At 40.9% G+C, this 17,669-nt stretch overlaps 1 protein-coding gene across 4 annotated transcripts in view; it reads left to right on the top strand.

Annotated features, from left to right (window-relative positions):
* The window catches only part of KIF13A (kinesin family member 13A), a 330,019-nt gene extending 321,300 nt beyond the window's left edge, over positions 1-8,719 (top strand). For all 4 annotated transcript variants that reach the window (XM_073566095.1, XM_073566092.1, XM_073566093.1 and 1 more), the window contains one exon: positions 285-8,719. In XM_073566095.1, coding sequence (XP_073422196.1) covers positions 285-568 — 284 coding nt within the window. In that variant the 3' untranslated portion in view covers positions 569-8,719. The remainder of the gene's footprint in view (positions 1-284) is intronic.
* The last annotated feature ends 8,950 nt before the right edge of the window (positions 8,720-17,669 follow it).

Below are 17,669 nucleotides of genomic sequence, written 5' to 3'. Positions count from 1 at the left end.
TGCCGAGACTCCCACCTATTGTCAAAACAGGGCACTTCTGTTTAATGTGCTCACCTGCATCTTTGTGTTGTGCCCCACATGAGTGGCTGCTGCAGTCGTCACATGTGCTGCAGTTGGCATGTCACCAAAGACCATAGTAATTAATAAAAAGTGGAGATACAGTTACACCAATGTCAAATAGTATATAAGGTAACAGTATCTGTACCGTCCCACTACTAATTCTTCATTTGGTGTTTAGACAAGAACAGACCTTTACTAACCAATTAACTTCATTTTTCTCTAAGGCAAACACGATGGCACAGTGAAAGGCAAAGAATACTTCCGCTGCAAGCCTAAATACGGAGTGTTTGTGCGGCCCAACCGGCTAACCAAAGCACTTGGCCCAAGTAAGAGAGACAATGGCAGCACTTTGCGGGCACAGGCATGTAATCCTGACAAGCGGAGGAGTGCTACATTGAAAGGATTCCCATCGCCCAGGACAAAAGATGCAGCACCATATCCATCTGGGAATGAAGCTGCATCAGCTTTTTCCAGAAAGCAAGAGAACAGGAAATCCTGGATTAACTAAGATGCAGTATTTGCACTTCCTGCAGCCCCTGTGTATAAACCCCTATGGACGGGGAAAAAGAAGCTATTTTTGTACAGCTGTACAGTTTTATTCCTCTCAGATGTTTACTCGGTCTAGTACGGAATATTGTTCTAACCTTTGTAACAAAAGCCTCTTATGTAGTTTGTCTGCCTTGTAGGCAGGTGGTTTGCTGCACAGAAAACACGCGACTAAAGGATAGTATATAGACAGATACATGTATATTCCTATACGATGCCCGGGACTTATATTTTAATTAAATGATAGAAATATTCATAAAAATAAACTGAATATTCATATCTGTATAAATAGGCACAGTAAGATGTTTCCATTTGTTTCTTCTTTGTTTTTTAACCAAAGAACATGTGTTAATTCCTATAGTAAGTGTTTCACTAATGGAGGCAGCCATTTTTGTGGTGAATGAATGAAGCATGTGACCAGCTTGTGACGTCACTGAAACATGGAGTTGAGTGATGTGTGTGATACAGTTGCGTCCTGTAATGTCATAGTTGGAGAATTTGTCACAAAGAGCGCAGTCAGCATACAGAGGGACAGTCCATTGGAAATACCGCTTTGTGCTTTTTTCAGGAAAGTTGTTATATGGCCACATTAATGTAGTCATTAAAATGAAATGAACGCCATGTTGCCTTACTTTTCTCCTTTTTTTTTTTTACAGCAGGCTCTTGAAAAAAGTTGTTATACTGGCCCAGTAGTTTAGTCCCTGTAAAGAGTGAGGACATTTAGTTCTTGCCTACCTCATATTGTGTCAGCAGAAATGTGAATCTGTGTGTTTCAGAGGTAAACTGAGCGATGGAAGAATAAACAGGCATTACGGCTTCCATACGCTTCATTTTTCTACACACTAACCAGTAAGTCAACATATGGTGACTACTTATAAACCCAGTCTTAAAATGAAGAAGCTTTAGTCTTCTTATTTTTGCTTTTCAGTCACTTTTGACCAATTTATAATATAAAGAATGGCCATTATAGTAGGAATCAAAATTATTCAACCTCCCAATTTTGCAAGAAACCAATAAAGAAAAATGTAAATAGACAACACAACTAATATAGCAAGTGGTTTCTCCGAATTCAGCACAAAATGCCACTTTTAAGGCTACTTTTACACTTGCCATGTTTTTGCGGCCCCAATAGATTTCTATGGGGCCGCAAAAACGGCCGACCAAAATACATCGGAGAGCCGTGTGCCGTATGGCCGTGAGGGCCGTAAATACAGCTTGCTCGATATTTTTCACGGCTCACGGACACGGCCTCCATTTAAATCAATGGTACCGCAAAAACAGTACACAGTTTTTGCAGTACATTGTATTTGCGGAATGCTGTTTTTTCCCTGCAATTTGTTACAACAGGGAAAAATGGCGATCCGAGAAGGTTTTTTGCAGCCCGCTTTTGCGGGAGACCGCAAAATTCACAGCAAAACGGCCTGTAAAAACGGGCTGCAAAAAACCCCGGCATGTGTAAAAATAGCCTAATGGCTACTGCAATCTCCGAATTATTCAACACCTTCATGACTAACGTCTTTTACCCTTGGGCTTGCATGCTGCTGCTGTCTTTTTCAAATCCTATCAAAGATTTACAATGAGGTCCAAGTCTGTGACCGCAATTCCAGATTCTTCCAGGACTACAACTTCTGAAACTAGGCCTTGTCAAGCTCTGAGGTATGCATGAAATGGTTGGAAGGTCCAATTAGGCCTAACCTTCAGCTCATAATTTCTTCTAGTATTTCCTGATTCTTGATTGAATACACACTGTCCTCCACACACTGCAGGTTTCCATTCTAGAAAGAATCAAAACATCCCCAATCACGGCAAGGTTTCACTCTAGGTACCGCTTTCTTTTCAGTGTATGCATCATTCTTCCTCCACCACTGATCCATGGGCCCAAAAAGTTTGTCAATTCATCACTCCACAGAACAGAATCCCAAAAGTTTGGTGGCTTCTTTTTATGATTGCGAGCATATAAGAGCAGATTTTTTCCTTATGATATTGGAAAAGTAGAGTTGCACGCCTTGAAGTTTGGGCATGGAGGCCTTCAGAATTTAGTATGCATTTTAGTGCATAAACTAAAATCTCACTGTCTGCTTCCAACAAATCTTGCTGTAGGTCTATTGCAATCACACAAGGGTTTGTAACCAGCTGCCTCCTCTGGAATTCGGTGGCTGGTGGGCATTAGCTTCCCCTTTCTGACACATCCAGATAATGTAGTCAGTGTTGACATTTAACATTGGACTGTATTGCTATGAACATTCAATGAGTTTGCTATGTTTTTTGCATCTTTTTCCATTTTTGTACAAAGCAATTACTACTTAACTTTTTGGATCACTCTTGTGGCGTGCAATCAAATGTCACAGTCAAACAATCCATTGCCACTCCAGGTATTTCATGTGTTTTAACTTAAGCACATCTGATGTAACTAATGAAGCCACTCATTGCATCAGGTCAGCTTGGCACAACACCTGATTTTCAAATGTTTGCTTTTATGAGGGATTCTATATAAGGGGTGAATTCTTAAAAGGTTTGTCCACTAATTTTATAGTTCTGGCCTATCTTTAGGATGGGTCATCAATATTAGATCGGCTGGGGTGCAACACCAAGCACTCCCTCCAATCGGATGTTCACGGCGCCGTCCGGGAGTGATCTGTGACGAAGCTGCAAAACACAGTTCTGCCAAGTGTATAGTAGAGTGGTTGCAGCCGGATACCGCATATCCATCCTTATTCAAATGAAGGAATAGGAGTGGAGCTGCAGCACCCCTCTACAGCCAAAATACAGCTGATGAAGCTGTGCTGTCCTTCTCTGCAACTGATCACATCTAGCTGCCATTGGGAACAGCTAGTCTATGGGGGTGCCAGTTACCGTATCCCCACCGATCTGATATTGATGACCTATCCTAAGTCTAGACTATGAATATGAGTAGTGGAGAACTCATTCAAGACTGCAGCAGTCAGTAAAATTGGCATTTTGTGTTCCATTTGGAGAAACCACTTCTTATTTGATTGGTTTATTGCATGCCAACAAAAGGTTTGTACTTTTTTCTAATAAACCTAATTTGCAATGGGGGTTGAATAATTTTGTATTTCAATTATTCAATTATATATTTAATAGTGTTAGCTATGGAACCTGATCATGCTGGGTAATAAGCACAAAATATAAATGATTATTTTTAGATTTTTCATTTTTAAATTTGTATTGTTCAAACCTGTACTATACATGAAATTTAAGTTTCTACAGTAAGGGCTTGTGCACACGTTGCAGATTTGGTTCGTTTTTGCCATGCAGATTTGCTAGCAAAACTTGATGCCAGCAAAGTGAATGAGAAACCTAAAGTGTCATGCACACGGGTATTTTTGACTTGCAGATTTGGTGCAGAAAATAATCTGCAGCTTGTCGATGCTCTGTGGGTTTTTGACCTCACTCAAATCAGTCAAAAAAATGTGGCAAAAACGCCTAAACAGGCTTTTTTGCAGTTGCATTTTTCCTGCCAAGAGACGCAGAAATTTCTCAATGTGTGCACATACCCTAACAGTTTACGATGGCTGATAATTTACAATTTTTTTTAATGTAATTATTGAATTTTACATATCCGAATATTTTATCACATTGTACATAAAATAAGTGGATTGTTACGGAGTTAAACGTTTTTCTAAATTACAGACTACTTAAATCATTGTAATTTGCTGCTTCCTGATCTCTCGGATGTCAGCTCCCAGATTAGACGTAGCTGAAAGTTTAGCAGTATGTCAGGTTCGGCCAGTGTAGGAATATTGCAGTGTGTCACTGTGACAGATATCCGATGCTAGTGTGTAATTATCACATCACCAGGAATTGGAAGCCGGTGATGAATTTCAGTATTACATATTTCAAATAATTTCAAATAATCTGCATTGCTTCGTGTTACCCAAACCATCTGCTCGTGCAATGCATGTGGCTCGCGGCCTCTTTCCTGTAGCTCCCTTGCTGTTGATACTATTGATCATGCAGTCAGGCTACACAATTATTACAGAAAGTGTCCCTAGGATGCATGCATGAAGGAGTCATGAAAGGTATCACAATGGTGTACATGGCATGATAAATCACTGTGCATGTTTAATACGTTTCCTTATGCCACCTCCACATGGCTGACATACACAACATTAATTATTTTTCAGCATTTTAAAAACACTTGCAATTTTCCTATGCAATAAAACACAGTGCATGTGTTCTAAGAACTAAGACTGTTTACTCCTTTAAGGGAACCTGTCAGCAGGGTTGTGCACTGTAACCTACAGACAGTGTCAGGTCGGCGCCATTATACTGAATAAAATGATACCTTGGGTGATGAAATCCTTCTTGTGGTTGTTCTTGAATCTTTATTTTCAGTTTTGTGTTATGAGATTCTCATACCCTAAGGCGGGGTTCATGTATATGGTGCTCTGATTAGCTAATCATAATGCCGACTGCTGACAATTCACTGTTCCTTCACTGACCTGCCGTCTAGTCTGCATAATGAATATCTGTATATACTTAAGAAAAATGCTTCAGCAAAAAACCTAAAAATAAAGATTAAAGAACAACCAAACAACCATAAGATGGGTATCATTTTATTCAGTATAACGGCGCCGACCTGACACTGTCTGTTGGTTACTGTGCACAATCCTGCTGACAGGTTCCCTTTAATGTAGACCTTTGTATTCTGACAAAAACACATTTAAGAGTAGATGACATTGTAAGACTTTTCTCAAGCAAACGTTATTAGCAAATCAGGTGATTTCCCTCATTTTTAGGGTACACTCACACTGGCATATAACATGGCTAAGTGCTAGCTGATGTTTTATCGGATACCACGCGGCCCAGTGTTATACTATGGGGCAGTTCACATCTGTGTTTTTTTTTCTCATGCCGATTCAGCATGAGAAATTAATCGCATGGTGCGAGTGTCTCTTATACTCTGATTACACGTCTGATCATTCACACACATACAATTCTATGTATGCGCATGAAACTTCGGACTGCACTCACATGTCATCCGAGTTCACTCTTATTACCGATAGCACAGGCAATGGAGGAGATGGAGAAATTAAATTCTCCATCTTAGCTCCACTTGTGATGTGATTCCGCATGAGAACACAATCGCACCATGCTGCGAGTGCATCCGATTTTTGGATTACGTGCTTCTATGCAAGTCAATGGGTGCGTGATGCACGCTCACAGAGACAAAATGGAGAAAATATATTACGGTATGTATCTTCTGTGCACCTGTGCTGCGATTTCTTCATGCGAGAGAAACTGATCACAGTCAGCTGAAACTCGGCTCAAATGCTGACAGAGTTTGTGCTGACTTAGCCCAATTCTCTCACAAGAGAGAAAATTCCAATATTTCCATGATGGGTAATACACACACCTTGCCTTCCACCTCAAAGGCAGAAAGTCTCACACAGCTGGCAATAGTGAGACAGTGGAGAGCCCAGCTTCTGTCTGCCTTTCTTAAAGGATCAGAGCTTTTATCGCTACATTAGAGAGAATTGTTTGGCTCTTCTTAATTATACATCTTTGTAAACGGTTTTCTAGTTTTTTCTTTTACTCCATGAAGTTTCCCTAGAGGGAAGGTGTCTTCTCTAATAACGTTTTTCTGTTTTATTGTAAATAAATATAATTTATTGCGTAAAGACAGTGTGTGCAACCTTCTAATATACTTTGTGAAGTCATTACTCGCTATTTTCAAGCTTTTATTTACTTTGGGAGTGAACACATTCATTGCTTAGCATTAAATTGAAGCTATCATCAAAAATCAACCTATTGTTTCAACCAGGTATTAAATGTGTTGTGTGATAAAACGTCTTGTAATTTTCACACTGGCCATTGGAGATTTATTAGCCACTAACGTCTTGTTGTTTCTGAAACAACACATGGACATTAGCCATAATACACAGGCTCCAGCCATATCTTTTACATTGACGCATCTCATGAGCCTGTGTAATGTCAGTGTGACGGGAGTGGACGCAGAGTCGATGTGATTGGGTCCTGTGTTATCAGCGGTGTATAGACTTGTTACCGGTCCTTCCTCTGCTGATGAGGAGCCTTGCTGAAAACTTTTCCTGAAAGAACAGGAAGTACGAGTCTAAAAAAGTCATTTTCTGATTATGGCTTCCTTGTAGAGTCCATGATCTGTCTATTTTAAGAGTCTGGAGAAACAGTAGTAGGCTTGGACAACCAGGTGTATGGCCACTTTATCAGGGTGAACAGTGGACTAGATTATGATCTGTGCACAAGCGAGGGCTCGGCTAGGTCTAGACAAGCTAGAATGTTTCAATTCACTGACAGCAATACTTTTGAAAAAGTAGGGAACTGACAAAGTGTTTACAAATATGCATAATTGACCTGTTGTTACATCGTAACCCATTTCTGGTGAAATCGAGATATGGCAGGCCTACTTTCATGGGCCGATCAGTGAGCAAATGTTCATAAGAATGCTTGTTCAAATTAATTGGCCAGTGTAAATTTGCCGATGATTAGCCAACAAACAAGAAAAAAATCTGCCCATCCAAGTGCAGCTTTGCACATTGTAACAGATATTTGTTGACCAGATTGGTAATAGCCTCACTGGAATTTGATAATAGTGTTCGCATTGTACACTTACTGTAGTTTCAGTCAAAGCACAGCACCATTGACCCCAGGGATTTCCAATGCTCTAACACTGTTGAAACCTATAGAGCACGGCGGGAATCATCAACACTCAGCACACTGGCACTGCATGAAGATCACATAACAAGCATTAATAATGTCAGCACCAGCACAATATCACTGCCACTTGGTATTTTCGTTCAAATCATAATTTAAGTTTAGTAGCTCTACTTTAAAAGGGGGGGGGGACCATATTTTTTTTGTAGTTTGAGAAAAAAAAAACTTTACATTTGAATGTAAAAAGTGTTGAGCACCTGCTGCATGAGGTAGGGGCTGAGAGCTTGATTCCAGCGATTTTACTTAATTGTCTGCATGCTGTCATTTTGATAAAATAACAGTTTTCTCTGTTGATCTACTAGTTCTCTGAATGATGAGTCCCACTCACACCACTGATAGGCAGAAATCTGCTAATGTACGCAGAAAACTGCCAATGTACAATCAGTATTGGGGAAATTGGACTATGAGGCACGAGAGACTTAGTCCTGTAGTGTTAATCTCCTGCTGATTAAAACACTAATTTTATTAAACGTCAAAACAGCGCAGTAAGTGACATATCACTGGTTTCAAGTCTCTTCCTCTACATCATGCTGCTCTCAGATTACATAGCAAAACCCTGCTGTTGGATTTAATTTGCTTCCCTCTGTTTGCAACAGATGCAATTTTAGTAGGGAGCGCAAAATGAAATTCGCCAATATATTTACCAAAATATTAGTATCTAATCAAAGTGAAGGTAATCCTATAAAAAAAAACAACAATATGCTAGTAGATAAAACCTGAAGACTGGCCCATACAGTTTTCATTGAAACTGTCGTCAGTCGTTGAGTTGAGTAGTATTTGACTGAGCACTTCTGGGTATTACTTTTAACAATTGAGATATGTAGTGTGTGTTGATTTTAAATAAATTCTATTTTTATAAAGTAGAACTCCGAGCAAATATATCACAAGTGTCTTCTCGGTATTTTTACATGAGAAATATTTAGAAAAATATAACATATAAAAGGAACAGCTAGAAGAGCCACAATGCACTTCGCATTTCATGGCTTTAGTGTGTATGTGTGTGTGTATATATATATAATTATACACACGCACAATATATAGTTCGTATTCAGCACTGATTTCTGTCCTTTGCACTGTAACTTTACTGATGCAGAAAATAAAACCACTCTCCTTACTGCAGTTCTGCCTGCACTAATGTCTGCCCACTGAAAGCTTTTGGCCCCTGTTGTATTGAAGTATTTGTACAGATACCTGCACTCTTGTTTTAGGCAAACATCGAAAGAGTCTGTTCTTTGGATCTTTACAGCTGCTGTTCTTTTTCCTTTTGTTTTGTGTATCTGGGCGATGCCACTGTAGAATGTTGCTGTTTACTGTGTAATATTGTAATTTATACCCTGCAATATTGTTACTGGTACATATATTCTTTGTTTTTTAGAATATAAACAATTTATATTATGTATACTGTTCTTGTTTTCTTAGTTTTTATTTTAGTTCTATGCAAATAACAGCTAGCTAGGAGGACTCCATCAGCATGTATCTAATTGAAGTTATTCTTTTATCTATATGTCCTTTACACATGCACTTTCAATGATATTTAGTAAATGTAATAAAAAGAGAAATCAACAAGAGAATAACAAATAAACTGTGACCATATACTAATAATTAACAAGAAAATCAAACTATTAGCCCTTATGAGATATAAGGCCCCTTTACATTTAGCGATGCACCAGCGATCCCACAACGATACGACCCGGTCAGGATCACTGGTGCATCACTAAATGGTCGCTAGTAAGCTGCCACACAGGCAGATCTCACAGCGATGCAGCAGCGATACAGCGGTCGTTACTTACCTTTCAGACGAGGTGATCCTGACGTCCTCCCGTCCGAGTCCACGCGTCGCTCGTCGGCGCCAGCAGGAAGCCCAGCAGGAAGCGCCCGACGAGAAATGGAGCTGCGCGATCAGCGACAGACAGCGGGGGAGCCGGTCGGAGGTATGTATCACACATAGCAATATCGCTGTTGCGTCACCAAATCGGTGATGCTTTAGCGATACTGCTATGTGTAAAACCCCCTATAGATCCAACATGGAAGCCTGCCATATTTACATTGCCGCAAGTAATTTATTCCTCATTACATGTTTATTGGCTCACGATCTAAGGTAATTTCCCAATCACAGACATCCTGTTGACAGCTTAGTCAGAAGTCATTTAACCTGTGTGTTTACTGGACAAGATGAAGTAAGGTTTGAACAATAGAGAAATGGGACCTGTAGAAGCGCTTGTTAGGGCGAAACGGCCGTCCAGTGCGACTCCACTTTGTACTCTCCTGTTTGCCTCATGTGAATCCAAATAGAAGGACATTTTATGGCATGTGAGTGCCACTTTCTCCTTGCATTTGTGGATTTGGACATTGTCTTTGCTCCTTTTCAATTGTGGCACCCGGGATCTCCAAGTCGGAGCTGAGTTGTCCTGGATTAGTACAGCGGCGCCAGCCACCTATGTTCACTTACAATTATAGAGAAATGGTAAAACCCAGTTCTTATTCACACAATTATAGGTGGAGTAAAGGGCCTGTCACACTAAGCGATATCGCTAGCAATATCGCTGTAACGTCACTGGTTTTTGTGACGCAGCATCGATATTGCTAGCGATATCGCTATGTGTGATACCTCCGACCGCTCCCCCGCTGGTTATCGCTGATCGCGCGAGAACTTCCTGGACTGTTTCTCGTCGTCAGCTTCCTGCTGGGCTTCATGTGGCGCCGACGAGCGACGTGTGGACGCGGGCGGGAGGACGTCAGGATCACCGCGTCTGACAGCTAAGTAGCGACCCCCGACCCCTGCTATGTCGCTGGTGAGATCTGCCTGTGTGACAGCTCACTAGCGACCACTTAGCAATGCACCAGCGATCCTGACCGCGTCATATCGCTGGTCGGGATCGCTGGTGCATCGCTAAGTGTGACAGTACCTTAAGGGTCTGATTAGACCACATGATACAGTTGCTGGTGGGTAAACTTTTAGGCTATGTGCACACGCTGCGGATTGGTCTGCGGATTTTTTATCTGCAGAGCCGCAGGTAAAATGACCTGCGGTGTATCACCTCTACAATGGAGGAGATGGTAAACCGCAGCAGAATCTGCAGAAAAGAATTGACATGTAATTTCTTTCTGCAAATTCAAAACCTCAGCTTTTCCGCAGTTAAAAATCTGCAGCATGTGCACAGAAAATTGTAAATCCCATAGGATAACATGCTACTGTACACTGTCTGCAGAACTGCTGCAAAAACCGCAGCGTGTGCACATAGCCTTACCAATTGGCAGTCGTTTGAATACCTGTCTATACAGGAAGTCCAAAGTAATTCTTGGAAGTGCAAGCCCTGTTTACACAGGACAGGATAATCATGGCCTTTATGCTGGATAAAAGATTATTGCACCAGATGAACAAATCTTTTGCTCATTCATTGGATGTTTGGTTGTTACACACCTGACCTGGTTATCCAGAGCTCCGATCCCTTCTCATGGGTTCCCTGCCCTCTGTTGAGCTCCTTGTAAAGTTTTGCAGGTGGTCCGGAGTGGATCAATAACAGACAACATCTGCAAGGAGTTTGTATGCTCTCCCCGTGTTTGCGTGGGGTTCCTCCGGGTACTCCGGTTTCCTCCCACATTCCAAAGACATAGGTTTCCTCCCACATTCCAAAGACATACTGATAGGGAATCTAGATTGTGAGCCCCATCGGGGACAGTGATGATAATGTCTGTAAACTGTAAAGCGCTGCGGAATATGTTAGCGCTATATAAAAATAAAGATTATTATCTCTAAAGACCTATTTAAGGCCCATATTCACACACTACTGTGTCTTGGGATTTTGATTCGTGTTCCTTTTTTGTTATGGTCCATTGCCTGTATTACTGTGTTTCAACTTGCATCTACCCCTGCTTGGTTCCCCTCATCTGTCTGCTCCTAAGTTTCCAGTTAGTCATAGTCCCCATAATTCCATGTGTCCTCTGAAAGCTGCACCAACACCTGGGATCTGTGCGGCCACCCAGACCAGAGGCTTAGCTAATCCACCTCACCTGATGAGCCTTTATATCGGCAACCTGTGTACACCGCAAGATAATCATGAAATTAGCATTTATAACAAGGCTCGTTAATGATTATTAATGGTGATTATACAGATAAGACAGATGGGTCAACCAATTGTCTCTTGCTGTTTATGAAGGCATCACAACATTCTCAGCTGACAACAGCCTATTTCCCTCTTCCCCATTGAGATCAGACACTTGGTTAAGCATATACATAATATATGGACTAAATTATTAAAGCCCACATTACATTTAGGCTGGTTTCACATTAGCGTACCGGGGCTCTGCAGAGGGCTGCGTGCTTCCTCCCTGAAGCTCCGCCCACTTCTGTACTTTCATTTAGGTCCACCTACTTCTGCATGCTTCCTGCATACCTATCTTTAACATTGGGTACACAGGACATGCAGATGCGCTGTTTTGACGCACCCACCGTCTGCGCAAAGCAAGACTTGCGTTCCTGTGCAGTTGGCGGGCGCGTCAAAACAGCGCATCTGCATGACCTGTGTACCCAATGTTAAAGATAGGTACGCAGGACGCATGCAGAAGTAGGCGGACCTAAACGGAAGAAGTGCGGAAGTGGGCGGATCTTCAGGGAGGAAGTACACAGCTCTCCGCAGAGCCCCTGCACGCTAATGTGAACCTAGCCTTACAGAAGCTTTTATGACATCCCACTGAAAATCCATACACATTAATATGGAGTTTATCTCCAGTATGCAACTATCACAGTTTCCACTGTTTTCAGAAATGTTGCCCATTGGTCCAGAAGAGAATTTGTGAAGTCAGTCATTGATATTGGATTAAAGGTTCCGTGTCGCTATCGCCGTTTTACTTCATTTCGAAAAAAGTTTGAATGGGTTAAGGTCAGGACTTTGGTGTGAAAGAACTTGACTAGCCACACAAACTACCAGAACTGTGACATTGTTTTGTGTACTGGGGCACAGTCATGCTGGAACAGAAAAGGGCTTTCCTCAACTTGCAAAGCTGGAACTGTACAACTGTCCAAAATGTTTTGGCACGGTGAAGTATTAAGATTTCCTTTCACTGTAAGGGACCCAGGCCAACGCTTGAAAAACAATCTTATGAGATTACGTCTACGCCTCAAAAAATGTACTGTTGTCACAATGCAGTCAGACATGTAATATTCTCCATGAGAAACTAATGTAGATCTGAGCTGAAAAAGTAAATTAATGTGTATGCAAAATGTAAATGCATACAAACACATGACCTTTACACAGAGAAAACCAAAAACAAATATCCTAAAATAAAAAAGTAAAAAATAAATTGCAAAAATTGCATGAAGGTAGTAATAATAATAATAATAAGGGTATTTAGTAAACATAATTTTGATCAAAAGAATGTACAAGCCATTCCACCACGTCATGGCAACCCTTGTGGGACAGTCCTAACTCTTGTATTTACTACCTTCATGCAATTTTTGCAATTTATTTTTTACTTTTTTTATTTTAGGATATTTTTTGTTTGTTTTTGGTTTTCTCTGTGTAAAGGTCATGTGTTTATATGCATTTGCATTTTGCATACACATTAGTTTACTTTTTCAGCTCAGACCTAGTTTCTTATTTAGTTCAATGTGCATTCTGTGCATATAAGGGTGTGACCGCCCTGTTTCTGAGTTGGAAAATCCATCCTGTCTGGCCTATGCTATTAAGGCTCATTCACACGTCAGTATTTGGTCAGTATTTTGCATCAGTGTTTGTATGCCAAAACCAGGAATGGAACTTATCGAGAAAAAATATAATTGAAAGACTGACTCCTGTTCTTTGTTTTGGAGACACTCCTGGTTTTGGCATACAAATACTGATGAAATACTGATCAAAAATACTGATGTGTGAAAGAGGCCTTACTGGTGGTTCAGTCCCTCGGTCCTTGTTCACATTTACGTCACTTGACAAGTGGAAAGGTTTTAAATACAAGAGGTAGGACTGTCCCACAAGGGTTGCCTTGACGTGGCAGAATGGCTTGTACATTCTTTTGATCAAAATTATGTTTCCTAAATACCCTTATTATTACTACCTTCATGCAATTTTTGCTATTTATTTTTTACTTTTTTATTTTAGGACATTTGTTTTATGTAATACTCTCCCGTCTATAGCCAAATCCTGACTTGTCCACAAGGCCGCCAAATAATGGATAGTGATTAGTCACTCCACAGAATACATTGCTGTCTAGTGGCAGCATGCTATACGCTAGCTTGGCATTGTGCTTGGTGATGTAAAGCCTGCATGCAGCTGTTCGGTCATGGAAACCCATGCCATGAAGCTCCTACTGTTCAGTTTTTTTGGTGATATGGGTTTATCTGGTTACAGAAGAAAAGTGTGATGTCACTCTATGTCAGTACAGACTGCCGAATTGTGTCAGCATGCAGAGCACACCCTATCATTCCCCTGCATTTCTCATACAGTTGGGCAGTCATGTGACCGCATATATGCAATTTGCATACTTATGATCACGTGATGACTAGTCTTACCCGGCTTCTCTCAACAGAAGAGAATTCTGATAAGTAAAATAAACTAGTCTACACATTACAGCTAATTGCTGCCAACTCGCACATGGAATTGTGACTGTACGCACATTACACTGTCCTGATTTGGTAGTGTGCAGTCACAGACTTGTCTTCTGGGAATGGATAACCCTCAGCTCTGCATCTTAAAAAGGGTTTGTCCAGTGTAAGAAGATAAATCTGTGTGACACGCACACTGTCACAATTCCACTGTATTCCCTGTGCATCATTTGCCAACTATCCTGCACTTCTCTCAATTCTCTTTTTTGGAGAAAAGCCAGGAGAGACTAGTCAGCATGTGACTGCAGGTATGCATATGGTGCACATGAGGTCACACAAATTCCCACCAGCATGGGGGAATCATGACCGTGTATGTACCACATGCTGTCATGATTTGACAGTCTGCAAGTCAATAGAAGAGAACTGAGACATGCACAGGTGTCTAGTTGGCACAATGCTATCCAACCTCATGCGGAATTCAGGCAAATTGTGACAGTGTGTAACAGACTGCAGACTTTGGAAAGCCTCTTTAATGCCAGAGCTGTGGAGTTACTGAGTCAGCAGAGTGTTGGCGACTAATATGCCCTTGGCACCATATATCATCAGCACTTGGCAACCCCACTTTGTTACTGTCAGTGGCCTGCCACTTTATGGCTAAATTGCTATGGATCATAAGCGCTTCTACTTTTCAATAACACCTCTCACAGATTATTGTAGAATATTGAGAAGGTATCACTGGTATCATGGTACCATGGTATCACTAAGCTTTTCAGAACGAGCCTTTCTTTAAAGAGTAACCTTTGTTTTAATTTTTACTCCATAAATCGATCTATCAAAGAAATCTGCTTCTTTCTCCTCGTGACTGTTAATTTTCAAAATTCTCAAATCACAAGTAAAATGTATATTTAGTGAGGACGGATTTTTGCATTAGTGAGATTGGAGATGGCACTTATACATTTTACCTGGGAATTGAGAATTTTGAAATTGAATGTGCAGTTCTGGTGAACAAAAAGCAGATTTCTCTGATGAAATATATTACAAAGTTTCTTAAATTAAAGTTTACTATTGATTTATGCAATAAAAATTAAAACAACGGTTACTCTTTAACAAATGTTTCTAAAGGCAGACTGTGTGGCTTTGTGCTGAATTTTATACACTGATAGCAAGGAGACTGAATGAAAAATCTGAATTGGATTGTGTTGGATACTTGACCAGGATCGATGGTGGTCTCAATGCTGAGCTATATGTGTGTCCTACAAGACGAGTTACTTCATACACTCGTGTGCTATGTGTATGAAAAAGGATGACATAGTGTTGCAGTAGGTCAATGGCCAGAAGCATACGTTGAGATTGAAAAAAGAAATAGTTCAATGACAATGAAGTAGAGATGCTGGATTGGTCCCCACAGTCCCCAGACTGCAACCCAATCAAACACTTGTGGGTAGAGTTCAAGAAACAGCTGTATACATACCAAAGTGAGTGGACCAGTATACACCAACTTAGGGAACATGTAGAAGAGACCTGAGATCAGATTTCGGTTGAGACATGCTTGATTCTGATCGAGAGCATACCCAGAAGGATTCAGGCAGTGTTGAAAGCCAAAAGTGGATTTACAAAATACTAACTAAATAATAAATTTATATAATATATAAATTCTAAATTAATATATTATTATTTAAATAATATTAAATTGTCAGTGACATGACAAGAATCTGTATAAGATTGCCAAGATGATTGTCTAAAATGATGGTAGTCTCACGTTCGAAGTTGTAGTTGGATGGTGAGATATGGAACCTGAAAGTCAAAAGTTCAAAACATTGTCACCCTTTTGCTCGTCAGTGTAAATGGGCAAATAAGGAAGAATAGTTGTTGTTCGAAGGCTATGTATGGGCATCTTAAAAGAGGAACAAACTGTTCCAGACTTATTCTATAATGCTGTAGATAAGCCCCCGATTGTAACCTGAAAGATAAGAAAAAAGAGTTAGATTATACTCACCGGGGGTCCGGTCCGATGGGTGTCACGTCCGGTCCGGCGCCTCCCATCTTCTAGCGATGGCGTCCTCCTCCTTATTTCTGCCGCGGGTCCTGCGCAGGCGTACTATATCTGCCCTATTGAGGGCAGAGCAGAGTATTGCAGTGCGCAGGTGCCGGGAAAGGTCAGAGAGGTCTGGTGCCTGCGCACTGCAGTACTCTGCTCTGCCCTCAACAGGGCAGATATAGTGCGCCTGCGCAGGAGCCGCGGCAGAAGTAAGGAGGAGGACGTCATCGCTAGAAAAAGGGAGGCATCGGACCAGACCGTCCCCAGGTGAGTATAATCTAACTTGTTTTTCTTATCTTTCAGGTTACATCGGGGGCTTATCTACAGCATTACAGAATGCTGTAGATAAGCCCCTGATGGCGGTGGCCGCATCTCAAATCGGAAAAATTAGCTGACAGTTTCCCTTTAATGATAGTGGTAACATTTGCTCGATATGACTTGCATTTGGTTGTGACAATATTGGAAATTTGGCAAAAAATTTTGAACATTTCACAATTTTCAAACTTTTAATTCTTATGCCCTTAAACCAGAGAGTTATGTCCCACAAAATAGTCAGTAAATAACCTTTACCACATCCCATTTGAATTAACTTTGGGGGCCTATATGTCAGAAAGTACCCAAAAGTGACATCATTCTAAAAACTGATAAGCGACTTGCCCAAGAAAAGGGAACACCACATAGATAATGTAAATAAAATGAAAAAAATATTTTTATTATGCAGAAAAAACACACACATAGTACAACACTGGACCCATAAAAACAATTAAAACATGCAGAAGCATGAACTGGTCATGTCGTATGGTAATGATACAATGACCCTCCACAACACAACCCCACAAATGAAGGCAAACATATATAAACAGCTTGAACCACTGAAGTAGAATAAAAATCAATGATCTATAATGCCATTTTATATATGCAAAAGCTATTCACAGCACCAAGCCAATAAATAGAGAAAAAGCCAGTCGCCCCCCTGAAGTGGTTTTGAATAAATGCAGCAGCCACCATATGTTACCAAGAAGTCAGAGGGCTAGGAGCAAATCAGTCAGAACTCCTGCAGGCATGATGGTGCATCAAAGATAAAGTGCATGATGCCTATGTGGGATGAAGTGGTGGGGGGAGCAAACCCCACGCGTATCGCCACTACCCAAGTGGCTTTCTCAAGGGAGGATAAAGTGCTGAGCATCAGTGTGTGTCTTAGTATAATGATGTAAAGAACACAAGTGCAGTTAATTAAATAGAATCTTACTGGAATGAAGCATGGGTGGATTTGCGTGGCTGCGGCCATCTTGTTAGCATCTCTAGGCATATCAATAAAGTTGAGCAGAGAGTCAGACGGCGCCTGCGCTAGGTACGGTGGAGGGCGCATGCGCAGAGCAACTCCGTCCTATTGCATCACAAAAATAGCCCAAAAGACTATACGGCGCCTGCGCTAACGCTGAACAAATGTGCAAAGTGGCACAATTAGGTCATAGACTACGTCTTTGTTTAATATATCAGAGCAAAAGAAGAAAGACGCGCACTCTTGCTGTGGAGGAGATAGGTGCTGACTGTACGTGGAGGGTCCACAAACAGTAGTCAGTAGATAAACAGTCGCACTCAAGTGTGGATTAATCTTGCAAAAAATCCTGAAGATTTTGTGAAATTTTTGGATTTTTATTTTATTTCAAATGCATCAAATAGTGTAACACCGCAGACAAAAGAAGTATCCAAAATGTGGGTATAATATCGTAATCCAGGATATGAGTATACTATGGTTACGTTTCGACCTAC

Source organism: Dendrobates tinctorius, unplaced genomic scaffold, assembly GCF_039654945.1.
Source record: "Dendrobates tinctorius isolate UK_male_01 unplaced genomic scaffold, ASM3965494v1 ptg000004l, whole genome shotgun sequence".
Taxonomy (NCBI): domain Eukaryota; kingdom Metazoa; phylum Chordata; class Amphibia; order Anura; family Dendrobatidae; genus Dendrobates; species Dendrobates tinctorius.
The sequence above is the reverse complement of the archived record's forward strand: the minus strand, read 5'-3'. Positions and strand labels throughout refer to the sequence as shown.